The sequence below is a fragment of the Ranitomeya imitator genome, chromosome 10 (genome assembly GCF_032444005.1).
Source record: "Ranitomeya imitator isolate aRanImi1 chromosome 10, aRanImi1.pri, whole genome shotgun sequence".
NCBI lineage: Eukaryota > Metazoa > Chordata > Amphibia > Anura > Dendrobatidae > Ranitomeya > Ranitomeya imitator.
This window is the reverse complement of record NC_091291.1, coordinates 17,202,286-17,219,333: the sequence shown is the minus strand read 5'-3', so window position 1 is coordinate 17,219,333 and position 17,048 is coordinate 17,202,286. Positions and strand designations below refer to the sequence as shown.

General features: G+C 41.0%; 1 protein-coding gene across 1 annotated transcript; it reads right to left on the bottom strand.

Moving 5' to 3' along the window:
• Nucleotides 1-318: 318 nt before the first annotated feature.
• Nucleotides 319-15,180, bottom strand: LOC138651417 (guanylate-binding protein 4-like). Its single transcript, XM_069741600.1, has 11 exons — nt 14,942-15,180; nt 11,829-12,013; nt 11,251-11,378; nt 10,726-10,835; nt 10,364-10,563; nt 8,422-8,664; nt 8,046-8,329; nt 7,350-7,562; nt 4,643-4,745; nt 1,910-2,103; nt 319-1,176 (listed from the first exon to the last, which is right to left on the bottom strand). Exons 2-11 carry the CDS (start codon nt 12,001-12,003, stop codon nt 1,000-1,002), a joined length of 1,827 nt encoding a protein of 608 aa, XP_069597701.1. The 5' UTR covers nt 12,004-12,013; nt 14,942-15,180; the 3' UTR covers nt 319-999.
• Between the last annotated feature and the right edge of the window lie 1,868 nt (nt 15,181-17,048).

The following is a 17,048-nucleotide window of genomic DNA, read 5'->3' as shown; positions in this document are numbered from 1 at the left end:
TGCAAAGCTGGTTGAGACAGACCCTCAAAAGATTTGCAGCAGTAATTGCAGCAAAATGTGATCCTACAAAGTATTGACTCAGGGGGCTGAAAACAAATGCACGTCTCAATTTTCAGATTTATATTTGTAAAATATTTAGAGTATCATTCCTTTACACTTCACAAATCCTTGCTACTGTGTGTTGGTACATCAGATAAAATCCCCAAAAAATAAATTTAAGTTTGTGGGAGTAACGTGAAAAATGTGGAAAAGTTCATGGAGTATGAATATTTTTTCAAGGTATTGTATGTTATAATAATTCACAAATATTAGCAGAGATGTAAAGAAAACAACTTTATTTTAGTGTAACAGCATGTTTATAGCCTTTTTATTTCAATCCTGTACTGAGATCTTCATCAGTCATTGGGTCTCGATCCCACAGTAGATCCATCAGAACACGGAATTTACGAGTAAAAAGGATCCCAGTGATACATACACTCGCCTAAAAATATTAAGATCTGAGATAAACTTTTTTTTTAAACTAAGTGAGTCCAAAAATCTGTACTACAAAATGTACCCTTACATGGTTTGGACCTCACTTTCTTCCTCATGTACAGCCACAAATAATGAAGCTTCGGTTCCGAGATGGAATTTACAACATATTTACGGCATGTGCTCATTTTTTCAAAGGAACCCAACAATTTTTTTTCAAGGAGAAAACGCTTTAGGAAACTTTTGTGATTTTTTTTTTGGTTATTTCCTAAACGTTTTTCCTATGTTTTTTTTTTTAAAGAGTTTTACCATGGTTGTTGTGTTTTTTTGTTTTTAGCTGTTTTGTTTTCAGTCCATCGAATAATGTGATTTTGTTTATGTAAAATGTATGGAAATTTAGCTCTGCTTTCGAAAATAGAAATGTTGATGCGTCTAATGATATAACTCAACGATTAATTAGCACTGAATTAGGGCAATACAAATGTAATACTTTTCCAAGGTAGATATTGATTTTAAATAATGCATTGCTTAGAAAAAACCGGTTTTCCTTAATACATCTCCTACTGCACCAGGTAAAATCCCGGTTATTATGTCTCCGAGAAAAGTTGATGGTTTTTTCTTGGTGTCTTCTTTCAACCTCCTAATGTCATCCTCCATCATTTCAGCTTTCTTTTTAAAACCTTCTTCCAGCATTGTTTTTTGTTCCTGCAAAGAACACATTGGATTAATTCCTTCTGAGAATTCATTGCTAAAAAACCCTCTGCCCTGTCCTGGGTATGATGCACACCCCAGCCAGCATCATCCAATGGCAGGTTTTGGCATTGTCCAGAAGATTTGCCACCTCTTTCAGGCATCTGGAGGTCAGAAGATTTGCAAAATCCTTTAGGAGTCTGGAGGCCAGAAGATTTTCCAACTCCTTCAGGAGATTTACCAACTCCTTCAGGAGTTAGGAGGCCAGAAGATTTACCAACTCTTTTAGGCATCTGGAGGCCTTAAGATTTGCCAACTCCTTCAGGAGTTAGGAGGCCTGAAGATTTGCCAACTATTTCAGGAGCCTGGAGGCCACAAGATTTGCCAATTCCTTCAGGAGCCTGGAGGCCAGAAGATTTACCAACTCTTTCAGGCATCTGGAGGCCATAAGATTTGCCAACTCCTTCAGGAGTTAGAAGGCCTGAAGATTTGGCAACTATTTCAGGAGCCTGGAGGCCACAAGATTTGCCAACTCCTTCAGGCATCTGGAGGCCAGAAGATTTGCCACCTCCTTCAAGAGTCTGATGGCAACTCTTTCAGGAGCCTGGAGGCAAGAAGATTTGGCAACTTTTCCAGGAATCTGTGATATCTCTGCGTTTTTCAGGAGAAAGAAGGACATTCCAGGAAAGTTCTCAGGTATCAGATTAACGATGGGAGCTTTTTTGAAACCTAAATTGTGATGGATTACCTTTAGTTTCTCTTTTATCATCCATTCGTTTTCTTTCCTCATATTCTCCTGTTCTGCAATCATTTTCTTTTCCAGCATTTCCACATGCATCTTATAAGTTTCCTTGTCATTCTCCTGTTTCTTCTGCAGCTCCATGTTGTTTTTTTCCAGGATCTCCTTCTCTCGTGCTGCAACTTCTGCCTGCTTTCTCTGCTCTGTTGAAATAAATAGATTTATCTATATAATTCACTGATAATCTAATAATAATATTGGATTACTAATAATACCCTCATGGTGGTCCAGCGCTGAGTCTCTGCTGCTGCCCTGGTCTTATTAATTAGCTGCAATGCTTACATCACGTGCTCAACACCGCAGCCAATCAGTGAGCTTAGTGGCTCTGAGTGCTCATGGGCAGCACCGCTGAGATCAGTGATTGGCTGCAGCGCTGTCTACATTGCAGTGAATAAATGACAATGTAACAGCAGCGGAGGATTAGCATAGGAACCAGGAAGGGTGAGTAAAGCAAGTTTGTTTCTTTATGCAACAAATGGAATATATCAGATGACGATTTCTTAAAGGGGATGGCCCTTTAACCATCAACCTGCCTGGGTCATTTAACCTGGCTCAGATATGATGCCACCAGAGAATTCAGGTTGCTGTGGTTCACTACTACCACGGCCTGTTTCTCAAAGTTCAGCCTCATGCCAGCCTCCTGACGAAGAACGGCGAAACGCGCGTTGAGGCGGCAGGCTGGGGTCCAGGTCTTCCACCACATGTAAGCTATATGATGGCACATGCACCTTATGTTTAATTTATGTAGTTCTGCACCTTTCTGTATCTCTGCATTATGGCACTAAGGTTCCCGTGCACTAGCACCTTATTTTTTCTATGGGACAACTCGTGCAATAGTTTTTCAACATATCACCTTCAATATGATATTAAGTGACTGCTTGTAGCCTTATTGCACAGAGATTCCGATGCACATGCACTTTATATGTTTTTATTGGGACAAGCTGTGCAATAGGTTTCAATATATAATTCCATTTTTTGATACCGATTTAGAATTTCTATTAATAGCTGTCTCATTTGTAGGCCTCTATATATTGGCACCTTTTATAAGATAATTTGTGTAATATTGCACTTGGTATTTTTGATCAGTTGTTCTATAACATTGATTAATTATGGTCCCTATGAGAGAGCCTATATTATAATATTTGGATTTATTGATGATAATTTGCAGATAATGAATATTCTACATATTGTGCATAACTTATTTAGCTTTACATTGTGACTGAATTCCCCCTTTACCCTGCTTGGTTAGCGATACTCTGACGAATGATATTAACATTATGTTTTGTGTTGAATAAAGTAATTAATCTTGCAAAAAAAATACTCTGGACCTCATCTCTTTTGTACTAAGAGGTTTTTTCTGTATTACTCATGCCAAACTTAGCCATGCTACTGTTGAGTCAAATCTGTTATACTGCTGCTAGCCTAGCTCTCCATTGGACTCTGCGGCAAACTAAGCTCTGTTATTGCTAAGTCATATCTGCTTTACTGCTACCAGCTCTACATTGGACTCTGTGACAAACTAAGCTCTTTTATTGCTAAGTCATATCTGCTTTACTGCTACCAGCTCTCCATTGGACTCTGCGACAAACTAAGCTCTGTTATTGCTAAGTCATATCTGCTTTACTACTACCAGCTCTCCATTGGACTCTGCGACAAACTAAGCTCTGTCATTGCTAAGTCATATCTGTTTTACTACTAGCCTAGCTCTCCATTGGACTCTGCGACAAACTAAGCTCTTTTATTGCTAAGTCATATCTGCTTTACTGCTACCAGCTCTACATTGGACTCTGCGGCAAACTAAGCTCTGTTATTGCTAAGTCATATCTGCTTTACTGCTACCAGCTCTACATTGGACTCTGCGACAAACTAAGCTCTGTTATTGCTAAGTCATATCTGCTTTAATACTACCAGCTCTCCATTGGACTCTGCGACAAACTAAGCTCTGCTATTGCTAAGTCATATCTGCTTTACTACTACCAGCTCTCCATTGGACTCTGCGACAAACTAAGCTCTGTCATTGCTAAGTCATATTTGTTTTACTACTAGCCTAGCTCTCCATTGGACTCTGCGACAAACTAAGCTCTGTTATTGCTAAGTCATATCTGCTTTACTACTACCAGCTCTCCATTGGACTCTGTGACAAACTAAGCTCTGTTATTGCTAAGTCATATCTGTTTTACTACTACCAGCTCTCCATTGGACTCTGCGACAAACTAAGCTCTGTTATTGCTATGTCATATCTGCTTTACTGCTACCAGCTCTACATTGGACTCTGTGACAAAATAAGCTCTGCTGCTGCTGATTCAACTCTTTTATTCTGCTACCAGCTCTGCATTGAACTCTGTGACAAACCCAGCTCTGCTTTCACATAGTCAACCCTATTACTTCTGCTCTGGATTTTCTGACAAACTATGCGCTTCTATATCACTGTCAGTTCACTAGTTTCTCCTCACTAAGTCTCTTTTAGTCCATTTTGCTGCTCCTATCACCATTCTGCCACTGCTGCTCCTGTTGTCCCAACCGGATCCCCCAGCTGCATTAACGTCATCTGTCCGTGCTTCATTACAACGGCTCATCCGGACTAGGGTTATTTAAGAATCCACTTCAACAGGTGAAGGACGGCATATAATGGGGCCCAGTAGATTAGAAAGTCCAGAACTTTCAGGTAATCTAAAATCCTACCAGCTAACTTTTTTTCTTTTTCCTCCAGAGTCTTGTCAGCCTGCAAGATGGTGGATTCGGTATGTTCCATTTCTTTAAGAAACTCCTGCAAGACCTCCAGATACTGTGAAGAAATTCAATAGTAATACTATTATACAATAGGAATACAATACAAAAGAAATACTTAATATTATCAACGATAATTACTAAGGATAAACAAAGGAAACAAGTAAATTTTGCACTGCTACACATGTATACACTAGTGAATTTGTGAAATTAAAAACCCCAATTGCTTACCAAGCATGAAGTTTTAACAGCTTATCATTGTCCCCAATCTCTTCCTTTTCCTGTCCTGATCTGGCGGTACATCACTTCAATGACACTCTTAGAAGCACCCTTGACCAAGTAGCTCCCCTCACCCTCAGGACCTCCAAACACAGAATAAAACAGCCCTGGCTCACATCGCAAACCCGATTTCTCCAGCGATCCTCTAGGTGTGCTGAACGCTTATGGAGGAAAACACGCACACCAGAAGACTTCATACACTTCAAATTTATGTTAAGGACCTATAACTTTGCCCTTCACTTCGCTAAACAGACCTACTTTACCACTCTGATCTCCTCACTATCCAACAACCCCAAGAAACTTTTTGACACCTTTCACTCCCTCCTCAGGCCAAAAGCACAAGCCCCTATCACAGATATTTGTGCTGGTGACCTGGCCTCCCACTTTATAGAGAAAATAGACAATATCCGTCAGGAAATCCGCTCCCAACAACTAAGTTCAGTGACTCCCATCCCTCCCCTCATTGCCCCTGGCTCACTCTCCACATTCGATCCCATCACAGAAGAAGAAGTCTCCAAGCTCCTCTCCTCTTCTCGTCCGACTACATGCACTACCGACCCCATTCCCTCACATCTCCTCCAGTCTCTCTCTCCAGTTGTCACAAGTCACCTAACTACAATCTTTAATCTCTCCCTCTCCTCTGGCATTTTCCCCTCCTCCTTCAAACACTCTATCATTACTCCATTACTAAAGAAACCCACCCTCGACCCATCCTGCACAAACAACTACAGACCGGTCTCCAATCTCCCCTTCATCTCTAAACTCTTGGAGCGCCTGATATACTCCCGCCTTACCCGTTACCTCTCCACTCACTCCCTCCTAGACCCTTCACAGTCCGGTTTCCGCCCCCTACATTCGACAGAAACTGCACTCATCAAAGTGACCAATGACCTTCTGACAGCAAAACGTAATGGTGACCACTCTCTGCTCATTCTTCTCGACCTTTCTGCAGCTTTTGACACTGTTGACCACCCTCTCCTGCTCTCTAGGCTCCAGTCACTAGGCATTAAGGACACTGCTCTCTCCTGGTTCTCCTCCTATCTTTCCGACCGCTCCTTCAGTGTTCTGTTCTCTGGCTCCACTTCATCTCCTCTTCCTCTCACTGTTGGGGTACCTCAGGGCTCAGTCCTTGGCCCCCTTCTGTTCTCTCTCTACACGGCCCCAATTGGACAGACCATCAGCAGATTTGGCTTTCAGTACCATCTTTATGCCGACGACACACAACTATATACGTCATCCCCTGACCTTACCCCCGCTGTACTACAGAATGCCACTGACTGTCTGTCCGCAGTCTCCAACATCATGTCCGCTCTCTATCTGAAACTCAACCTCTCCAAAACTGAACTTCTTCTGCTCCCACCATCTACTAACCTCCCTAAATCTGACATTTCCCTCTCCGTGGGTGGCACCATAACAACACCCCGGCAGCAGGCGCGCTGTCTGGGTGTTATGTTTGACTCCGATCTCTCCTTCACCTCCCATATACAATCTCTTGCCCGCTCGTGCCGCTTACACCTAAAGAACATCTCTAGAATCCGCCCTTTTCTCACCATGGAGACAGCTAAAACCCTCACGGTCGCCCTGATCCACTCCCGCCTGGACTACTGTAACGCTCTATTAATTGGCCTCCCCCTCACTCGACTTTCCCCTCTCCAGTCCATCCTTAATGCAGCAGCCAGGGTCGTCCATCTGGCTAATCGTTACTCGGACGCGTCCGCTCTTCGCCAGTCGTTACACTGGCTGCCCATTCATTACAGGATACAATTCAAAGTACTTGTTCTCACCCACAAAGCTCTCCACAGTGCGGCACCCCCTTACATCTCCTCCCTCATTTCTGTCTATCAGCCTAACAGACCACTGCGCTCTGCAAATGACTTTCGGCTAACCTCTGCACTAATCCGTACCTCCCACTCCCGACTCCAAGACTTCTCCCGTGCTGCGCCAATCCTCTGGAATGCTCTACCCCAAGATATTAGGACCATCCATAATTTGCATAGTTTTAGGCGCTCGCTCAAAACACATTTGTTCAGAGCGGCCTATCACGTTCACTAATCAAAGTTATGTTATGTTTGTGTGTAGCCCATTCACTATCCCCATCTATTCCCCAACCCCTGAAGATGGCTGGACCATGATTGTAAATACATCATTGTAAATACACACCTGTACTTTGTATCTCCCCCACCTCATTGTAGATTGTAAGCTCTCACGAGCAGGGTCGTCTTATTTTGCTTTAATTATTGTATTGTTAACGTTGTTACTTATGACTTTTGTGTTTGAAACTGTTAAACTGTAAAGCGCTGCGGAATATGTTGGCGCTATATAAATAAAGATTATTATTATTATTATTATTAACAGCACAATGGTCCAAAGCAGTTCTACGTACCTTCATCCCTTTCCCTCTAGCCTTCAGATAATTAACCTCCAATGTTTTCTTCTCTTCAGTGAATAATTTATATCCGCCGGCCACCGAAAACTTGCCGTCATTTATTGCCTTTTTCATTCCAGCACTTAACTCCTCTAGTAAGGCTTTGCACTTCCTCACGGATGCCTCTTCATTTTGACTTATATATGCTGCCTTTTTCCTTTCCAATTCCTCCTGCAAAAGAAAAACAGGAAATAAAAAGTCCAATCAATAAATGAACGATCCATAAATGGTAAAAGAATCGTTCTTCGCGGCCTCGAAAGCCGAGCTGGAGACAGACAAGGTAAGAGCACCGAAGAACAAAATGCATCTGTAAATGTAATAATAGAAAATTGGGCAGAAGAGGTAGAAAATAGTGCCCCAGTAAACCCAGAGCTTACTAAATTACAGAGCTAGAGCTTGGAGTAAAACCAAATTGACCTTCCATGAGGACAAGGGTACCTGGCGTACCGAGTGACTGATAGTAAGTGAAGTTCAAAGACTGTCAGTACTTCTGGTCATTTTTCTCCCTGGTTATATCATTTTAAAAACTATCCAGGTATCTATTGTATGTAATGTAATAATAATGTAGTAGAACATTTTGCAGTGATACTGTTTGTGGGAGGTCTCAAACCCTAATCTGTTGTCGATCAAGCTTTTTTATATAACTTTACTTACAGCAAGCTTTCCCTGGTATTCTTGATTTTCATCCTTGAAGGAAAGATTCATAAAGACGTTCAGTGCTTCTGACTGACAAGCCTTGTGCAGGTTTAGGAACTCATCACAGGTCTCAGTTGGAAATTTGCTTGTATTTTGACTCATCATCTCGTCATACTTAGATGAAGCTTCTACTATGGCTCGAGAGTTCTCAAGTTTGGTCAGGGCAAGAACCGCATTTTCTAAAGAAGGAATTGAACCACTACGAATTGCCTCTACGTAGGAGACTGCAAGGTCCCCAAGACCTAAAGATAAAGAGGAGTGAGAGTGAGACCATTACGAGTTGGACGATCACACAGAGAAATGAGGAAAGCCATCCCATACAGTGAGGACCTACCTCTCCCGGTAATCTTGTACCCCCCTGATAGGGATTTAACTTGACTGTTTCTATAAATGTAGTCACAGAATTTTTTTGTCTGTTCTACAAAGGAAGCATCTAGCTGAGTTTCTTCAATGTTATCCAGGTTCTGGAGAACTGTTTTAGGTGCCGGCCGATCAAACACAAAACATTTGTGTGAATGGAAGTAATGGAGGAGACACTCCCGGGGAAGGTTGTAGTTTTGTACTGCAGGACTCAAGCCTAAAAAAAAATTAAAAGATTTGATTGATATCCGCACATTAATATATATACCATCAGGTTTGGGGGTGACGCTCTAGAAGTGGATATATGTAGCAGTCACGCCCCTATTAGAGATGAATAAGGACGTCACCCCCGTCACCCTGCAACTGTTGACTTAAAGGTAAAAAGTATTATATAAGTACAAATTCTATATAATGTGATATTACTGTTAAGTAATCGTCAATGTACTGTAATAATTTTAGTAGGCAGTTGTTAGCGTTTCCTCTGGCTCTATATGATTCACACTGGGAAGAGCGAACAATAAGCAGGAGTGAAGGGTCATAGAAGAAGAATTAGATTTTTCTACAAAGTTCATTAGATTTTTGTAATCGTTAGTGAAGAAGAAATGAACTGAAGAGAGCAAGGCTGCAAAGAGTGTGTGTGTGTGATGGAAGGAAGAACAGAGATAGCAAGTATGTAATGGAATCTGCTATTTGGCTGTGGATCTAGGATATGAATGGCAACTTCTGAGGACCAAAATAGGGAGACTGGAGACAAGAGAAACGAGTCAACTCCATTGGTATGGAGATGGACATCTATAAGGTAGTCGTGGGTTAGGGGGGACCCTAAGACAGCAGGCAATGGGGGACAGAGTCTACATGTAAGCCGTGCATTGGAAATGGGATGCAACAGAAGAGCAGGAGGAAATTCTTAAAGCTGGAGTGTCAAAGCCAGCTAAGCTTTACAGAACAAACAATGCTGAGTACATTTGGAAAGTTGGCTCTGATCTCACATCTCCCAAGACACCCTACTGATTCAGTGTCTTTAACCAAGCAATATCACATGAATCTGATATAGAAAAAAAAGATACTTAACCTAAAGTTTCATAAGAAATTGATGTTTTTAAACAGGTGTTGAAAATGTCCACCGTTCGCATCCAAGCACGTCTGCACGCACCATTCCATATTGTTCAATGTATTCAGCAGGACGTCTGGGGTCATAGCCTGGATTTCTCTCAGAGCGCCTGAATGTTCGTGGCTTGTTACTATACACCTAACCTTTCAAATGGCCCCGAAATAAAAAAAATATGGCCGTGTTAAATCAGGCAATCTTGGTGGCCACGGTACCATGGAGATTACGATGTCATCAAAGAAAGCTTCAATACATGGTTTGGACTGCAGTTTTCGTCCTCCAAACTTCTTTAACAACTCCCTTGGGCACCTCTTTAAGGAGTTTTAAGAGTTTTCCAATAAATTTTCACAATAAGAACACACTCAGCCAAACTGTATCTGTACATCGTCAACAAATGAAGAAGGAATTTGGCAGAAGTCAAGTACAAGCACCACACATAAAGCAAGTCTATCTCGTAGTGGAGACGATCGGCGGGACGACACGTTAGAGATACCACTCAGCAAGAGGACTTTTCTAGTCATTGTCATTGAGATTAATTGCTCTCTCTCTTCTCATGGACCAAAGTAAATACAGTCCAAAATTCAGTACGGAAGACCGTCTCTTTTAGAACTTACAGCAATTTTTCCAGGTAAAGTAGCGCGTGAATCACCCTGTATTTACCGGTACAAGGATTAGGCAACATAGCACTGACTGGACAGTATCATTATACATTCACATCCCATTGACAAGCGGGAAACTCCCAGTTGTTAATTTATAAACCAGCACAACACAGAGTTCCAAGAAAAGTATAATCTATAAAAATTTGTACCTTTCTTTAACCTCAAGGCATTTTTCAGATACTCATCCTCGGTGATGTCCTTTCCATCAATTTTCAGCTCTAGGCTAAAATCTCGAACACACCACACAAATGACGGGAATGTTCTCTTGAACTCTGACGAGTCGTCTTCCAAATCTGCCTCCAGCTCGGATGATTTTATTTTTATCTTCTCGGTAAGTTCTGTGACATAACTACGAGAAGTTAAGGAATTATTTATATGTCAGCTGAAGAAAGGGGTTATCATTCATTTTATAAAAGTTCAAAGGAAAAAAATGACCCCCAAAAAAGTTTTCCAAACTGGGTTTTAGATTCTGTTCATATGGAAAAAGTTATAGAGCTCGTGTGAAGGATACTGAAGTTGGTCCATGGCCTGTTGGTCAATTGTCCCTACACTGTTAAATACCAGGCTGCTGCTAAGAAGAACAGCGAGGGCGAAAATCCAGGAATCGTTTTGGCTGTTTCCCTGAAAAAAAAAAACAAGAAAAGTTTTTGATATTCAATCCCCAATAACAGGTTTAGAACTCAAGAATCCAAAAGTGCAGAATAGGTAAAGATTTCTGGTCTTCAAAGCCAATCCTCTCTCCCATTAGTAGATACACCATTCATAAGGTATGGATAAGAAGGTTCTGCATGGTGGCTCATAGAAGGTGATCTCCAATGGAGAACCTTCTTCTAAAGTAGATGAGTTGTCCATTTTTGGACAGACTCTTTAACTTGTATATATGGCCAATAAAAGAGATGGGACAGGTGACATTCTGAAAAACAAGAGAAAACTTTGGTGTACATAGAGTGAATCTGGTATCGGAACACATGAATGTCCAAACTCTACCTATATAGAGGGTCAACTTTAGGTCTACAATGGTTTAGGTTCCACTGACCTTCTCCACATCACCCAGTCCTTCTGTATCTATCAGCACCAGGGTTTGCTCCTTGTTAAAAGGGTGAGGGACACACCACATCCAGATACCTTTAGTCATGGACTGGACTGTCGATCCTAAGGAAAAGCCTGTATGGACAGACACATGATGGTATAAGGAATGGGTTGTGAAAAAACAGACTGAAGGCATAATGACGAGTAATGATGTCCATGAATGGAAAAAGAAATGATATGGTATGAGAATGGAGGAGAAAAATGGCAGATACTTCCTACAAAGCCATAATGTCCTTCTTATGAGTTTGGAGGCCCCTGTGTATAGGGTTCTCTCCATCTGATATATGGTTGCCAAAATGGATCCAATATTCATAACAGAGTACCTCCACATACAGTATTAAATGTCATGGAGAGAAGGAAGAGGCCAAATTCTGTTCCTCATACACAAGAATTGTCACTCCATCTACCAAAAGATTGTGACTTTCAATTGATGTCAAATTGTCAATGCATGACCATCGGATATTGACGTGAACTGGGAATGTTGCTCTATATACTTATTTCTGGCCCCTGTCATACTTCTCTTACCATTTTTTCTTCCTGCCAGTCTGTTCATCAGATAAGACTTCCCAGTACGATATTTCCCAACTATGGCGACAACAACTACCTTCTGAGTTATGCCGGATAAAGTTTGTAGAGCATCCTGATTAACTTGGATTGTTCCATCTTCGTGGTTCTCTATCAAACACACTGGACGATTCATATTGGAAAGTCTGTAAATGATAAAAATATAAAATAAAATATCCTGTACTGATCCTGAGTCACATCGTGTATTATGCTGCTGAGCTGCACTCATTATTCTGCTGGTGCAGTCACTGCGAAAAATACATTACATTACTGATCCTGAGTTACATCTTGTATTATTCTCCAGAGCTGCACTCACTATTCTGCTGGTGAAGTCACTGTGTACATACATTACATTACTGATCCTGAGTTACATCCTGTATTATCCTCCAGAGCTGCACTCACTATTCTGCTGGTGCAGTCACTGTGTACATACATTACATTACTGATCCTGAGTTACATCCTGTATTATCCTCCAGAACTGCACTCACTATTCTGCTGGTGAAGTCACTGTGTACATACATTACATTACTGATCCTGAGTTACATCCTGTATTGTACTCCAGAGCTGCACTCTCTATTCTGCTGGTGCAGTCACTGTGTACATACATTACATTACTGATCCTGAGTTACATCCTGTATTATCCTCCAGAGCTGCACTCACTATTCTGCTGGTGCAGTCACTGTGTACATACATTACATTACTGTTCCTGAGTTACATCCTGTATTATACCCCAGAGCTGCACTCACTATTCTGCTGGTGCAGTCACTGCGAAAATACATTACATTACTGATCCTGAGTTACATCTTGTATTATTCTCCAGAGCTGCACTCACTATTCTGCTGGTGAAGTCACTGTGTACATACATTACATTACTGATCCTGAGTTACATCCTGTATTATCCTCCAGAGCTGCACTCACTATTCTGCTAGTGCAGTCACTGTGTACATACATTACATTACTGATCCTGAGTTACATCCTGTATTATACCCCAGAGCTGCACTCACTATTCTGCTGGTGCAGTCACTGCGAAAATACATTACATTACTGATCCTGAGTTACATCTTGTATTATTCTCCAGAGCTGCACTCACTATTCTGCTGGTGAAGTCACTGTGTACATACATTACATTACTGATCCTGAGTTACATCCTGTATTATCCTCCAGAGCTGCACTCACTATTCTGCTGGTGCAGTCACTGTGTACATACATTACATTACTGTTCCTGAGTTACATCCTGTATTATACCCCAGAGCTGCACTCACTATTCTGCTGGTGCAGTCACTGTGTACATGCATTACATTACTGATCCTGAGTCATATCCTGTATTTTACCCCAGAGCTGCACTCACTATTCTGCTGGTGCAGTCACTGTGTACAAACATTACATTACTGATCCTGAGTTACACCCTGTATTATACTCCAGAGCTGCACTTACTACTCACTATTCTGCTGGTGCAGTCACTGTGTACATACATTACATTACTGATCCTGAGTTACATCCTGTATTATACTCCAGAGCTGCGCTCACTATTCTGCTGGTGCAGTCACTGTGTACATACATTACATAACTGATCCTGATTTACCTCCTGTATTATATCCCAGAGCTGCACTCACTATTCTGCTGGTGCAGTCTCTGTGTACATACATTACATTACTGATCCTGAGTTACATCCTGTATTATACTCCAGAGCTGCACTCACTATTCTGCTGGTGCAGTCAGTGTGTACATACATTACATTACTGATCCTGAGTTACATCCTGTATTATACTCCAGAGCTGCACTCACTATTCTGCTGGTGCAGTCACTGTGTTAATACATTACATTACTGATCCTGAGTTACATCCTGTATTATACCCCAGAGCTGCACTCACTATTCTGCTGGTGCAGTCACTGTGTACATACATTACATTACTGATCCTGATTTACATCCTGTATTATACCCCAGAGCTGCACTCACTATTCTGCTGGTGCAGTCTCTGTGTACATACATTACATTACTGATCCTGAGTTACATCCTGTATTATACTCCAGAGCTGCACTCACTATTCTGCTGGTGCAGTCACTGTGTTAATACATTACATTACTGATCCTGAGTTACATCCTGTATTATACCCCAGAGCTGCACTCACTATTCTGCTGGTGCAGTCACTGTGTACATACATTACAGTACTTATCCTGAGTTACATCCTGTATTATACCCCAGAGCTGCACTCACTATTCTGCTGGTGCAGTCACTGTGTACATACATTACATTACTGATCCTGAGTTACATCCTGTATTATACTCCAGAGCTGCACTCACTATTCTGCTGGCATTACAAACACTACATTACTTATATATGGATCTTTGGTTGTACTCTGTATTTTACTTCACAGCGGCATTTACAATTCTGATGCTGCATACTTGTTATCATACGCATATATTAATAATATATATTAATATATATAATATAATAATAGTTCGCTATTACACGGTTCTGTATTGCACTAGTGAGAACTGCGCTGCAAAACCTGGAGGAATTTTTTTGTAATTGTTGCAGTTTGTTTTGCAAGAAGAAGAGATTTTCCGCTGCTGATATGAGGCCTAAAGAATCAGCGCCTCACTGTGGCTGCAGGTGTAATAGCAGCTTCATAGCTCAGCTCCTACATGGCAGAAGAACAGTTCATGTTTCCTATATCACAGAACAACAAATCCGGAATGTGGGTCACTTCTAGGACCCTACTCCATGAGCAGGGGTGCGGGTTCTTACATTTCCGACTGGTGCCCTCGTAGGGTGAGATCCTCATCGGATCGATGGTTATGTCTGTCATTAAACAACCCCTTTAAGTCTCTATCATTTATCATCTCTATATTTATGTTCATGTTAAGGGTTTCCTAATTCACATTTATGTTACAAGAAGCTAAATGCAAGAGTTCCACCCTACATTAAATTTAAGCTAAAGAGAAAGAAAGAAAGAAAGAAAGAAAGAAAGAAAGAAAGAAAAAAGAAACAAAGATTTCACTGCACTCAATATTTTTAGTTTGTAGTTTATGAACAAACAATATAAAATAACACTTGATACAATCCTTCTTACCTTCCAGAGATCCGCCTCAGTCTGTGCCCAGAATTCAATGTGATCGTCGCACGTTACTCTCTTATTTATATGCTGAAAATGAAAGTAAAAGTATCGAGAAGCCTCAAAATCTGAAACTACGTGAAATAAATAAATATTATAGCTGTGTTCAATTAAAAAGAAGGAAAGACAAGCAGGCTTGGAGGGAGGAGAAAGACAGAAGGAAAAGCGTAAGAGAATGAGGAAGGAAGGAAAGAGGGAGGGACGGAGGGAGGAGAGAAAGAAAATGATAACAAGAAAAGAAGGTAGAAGAGAAAGAAAAGCATAGAAGGAAGGGAGGGACACAGGAGAGAGGGAGGGGTAGGGAGAGAGAAGAAAGAGAGATAAAAACAAGAAAAAGAAAACAGGTCTAAAAAGAGAGAACAAAGAGGAGGAAAAGGAAGGAAAGAGAGAAAGAAGGAAAAGAAAGAGAGGAGGGAAGGAAAGAGAGGGACAGATGCAAGAGAGAGAAAGACAAAATAAAAAAAACTAAAAATAAGGAAGGACAAAAAGAGAGAATGAAGGAGAGAAAGAAAGAAAAGGATAGAAGGGAGTGACAAAGGATAGGGAAATAACAAGAAAAAGAAGGCAGGGAAAAAAAGAAATAACAAAGGAAAGAAAAGGAAAATGAAGGAAAGAGGGAGGACTGGAGGAGAGGGAGAGAGAATAAAAAAAGATAAAACAAGAAAAAAAAGGAAGGACAAGGAAAAGAAGGAAAGAAGAAAGGGGAAGGAATGAAGAAAAGAAAAAGGAGGGAGGGATGTAGGAGAGTGGGAGGGAGAGGAGAAAAAGAAATAGAAAGAAGATAAAGGCAAGAAAAGGAAGGTAAAAAGAAGAGATAGATGGAAAAGGAAAGTTGGACGGGGGAGGAAGGAAAGAGTGTAAAGAGAGAGGAATGGATGGAGAAGAGATAAAGAGAAAGGAGATAGAGAGATAAAGAAAAAAAAAAGAAAAAAAGAAGAAAAGAAGAAAGGTAAAAAAGAGGAGGAAGGAAAGAAAGCGAGAAATGGAGGAGTGAGAGGTAGAGAGACAAATAAAAAATGATAAAACAATAAAAAGAAGAAAGAACAATAAAGGGAAAACGAAGGAGAGAAAAGGAAAAGGAAGGAAGGAACATTTTCTGCAAAAACTGAGTACAAGCATAGCAGAAGTGACACTGTTTTGAAGGAGAGGGATGGTTGTTGGCAGATATGCAACAGATACAGACTTATTTATGTGCAGGAGCAGTTCACACTTTTCTGACAGTAGATGGTGATGTTGTTACTGTTAAATGCTTAGATGACTGTAATGCATATACTTGTTGTACTTTGTTTCACTTTCTCTCTGGTAAAAGGTCCTTCAGACTTCCTGTTATGCTGTATTAAGGAGCTGATGCATGTACCTCATGTTCTGTGTAGATAAAAGTTGAATTACCCCATGTAATCTACTCTCACAAGTTTCTTCTGTGACCAAACTATGCAACAGTAAGGCGGAGGAATCCTTGGAAGCACCAGGACCATTTTTATAAAAGAGACTGGTGCAATTCTGTGAAATATGTGTAGGCGAGGAAAGCTGTGATAGGGGGTAGCCTTCCTGATGTAGTGGGCTCAGGCAAGAATCATCCAAATATTTGTTAACAACGTAACACTTTGGAAGACTTAAGGTGTGGTGGGACCATGGAGCACCATGTGCTCGGTACTGGCGAAATATATGTGGTTTCTGAAATCATATGTAAAAAACAAATACATGCAACTAAATTGCCTACAGAAACCTTATGTCCCCAGACACATTAATATCGATCATATTGACTGGACCAGTTGATCATCTAGTATGTATGGGGGTTGAGAGACAGATGATATTGGGGGAGAGAAGGATCAATAACTTGGAATTGCAATGGCCGATCTTTTTGCTCTCCCTGTAGCTAAAAATTTCTGTGTATGGAAGATACACCTCTATTGGGAGCTCTGATGCTTTCACACTATCCTAAGTCAGCAAGAAAAGGCTGCTGCATTCTCTGCCTCAGCTTTTAGGCAGGTTTTGACTGTTCCTCCATATCGTAGGGCTACACCACGTGATGTGATAACTACAAGGCATTATGGGGAACCTCGCG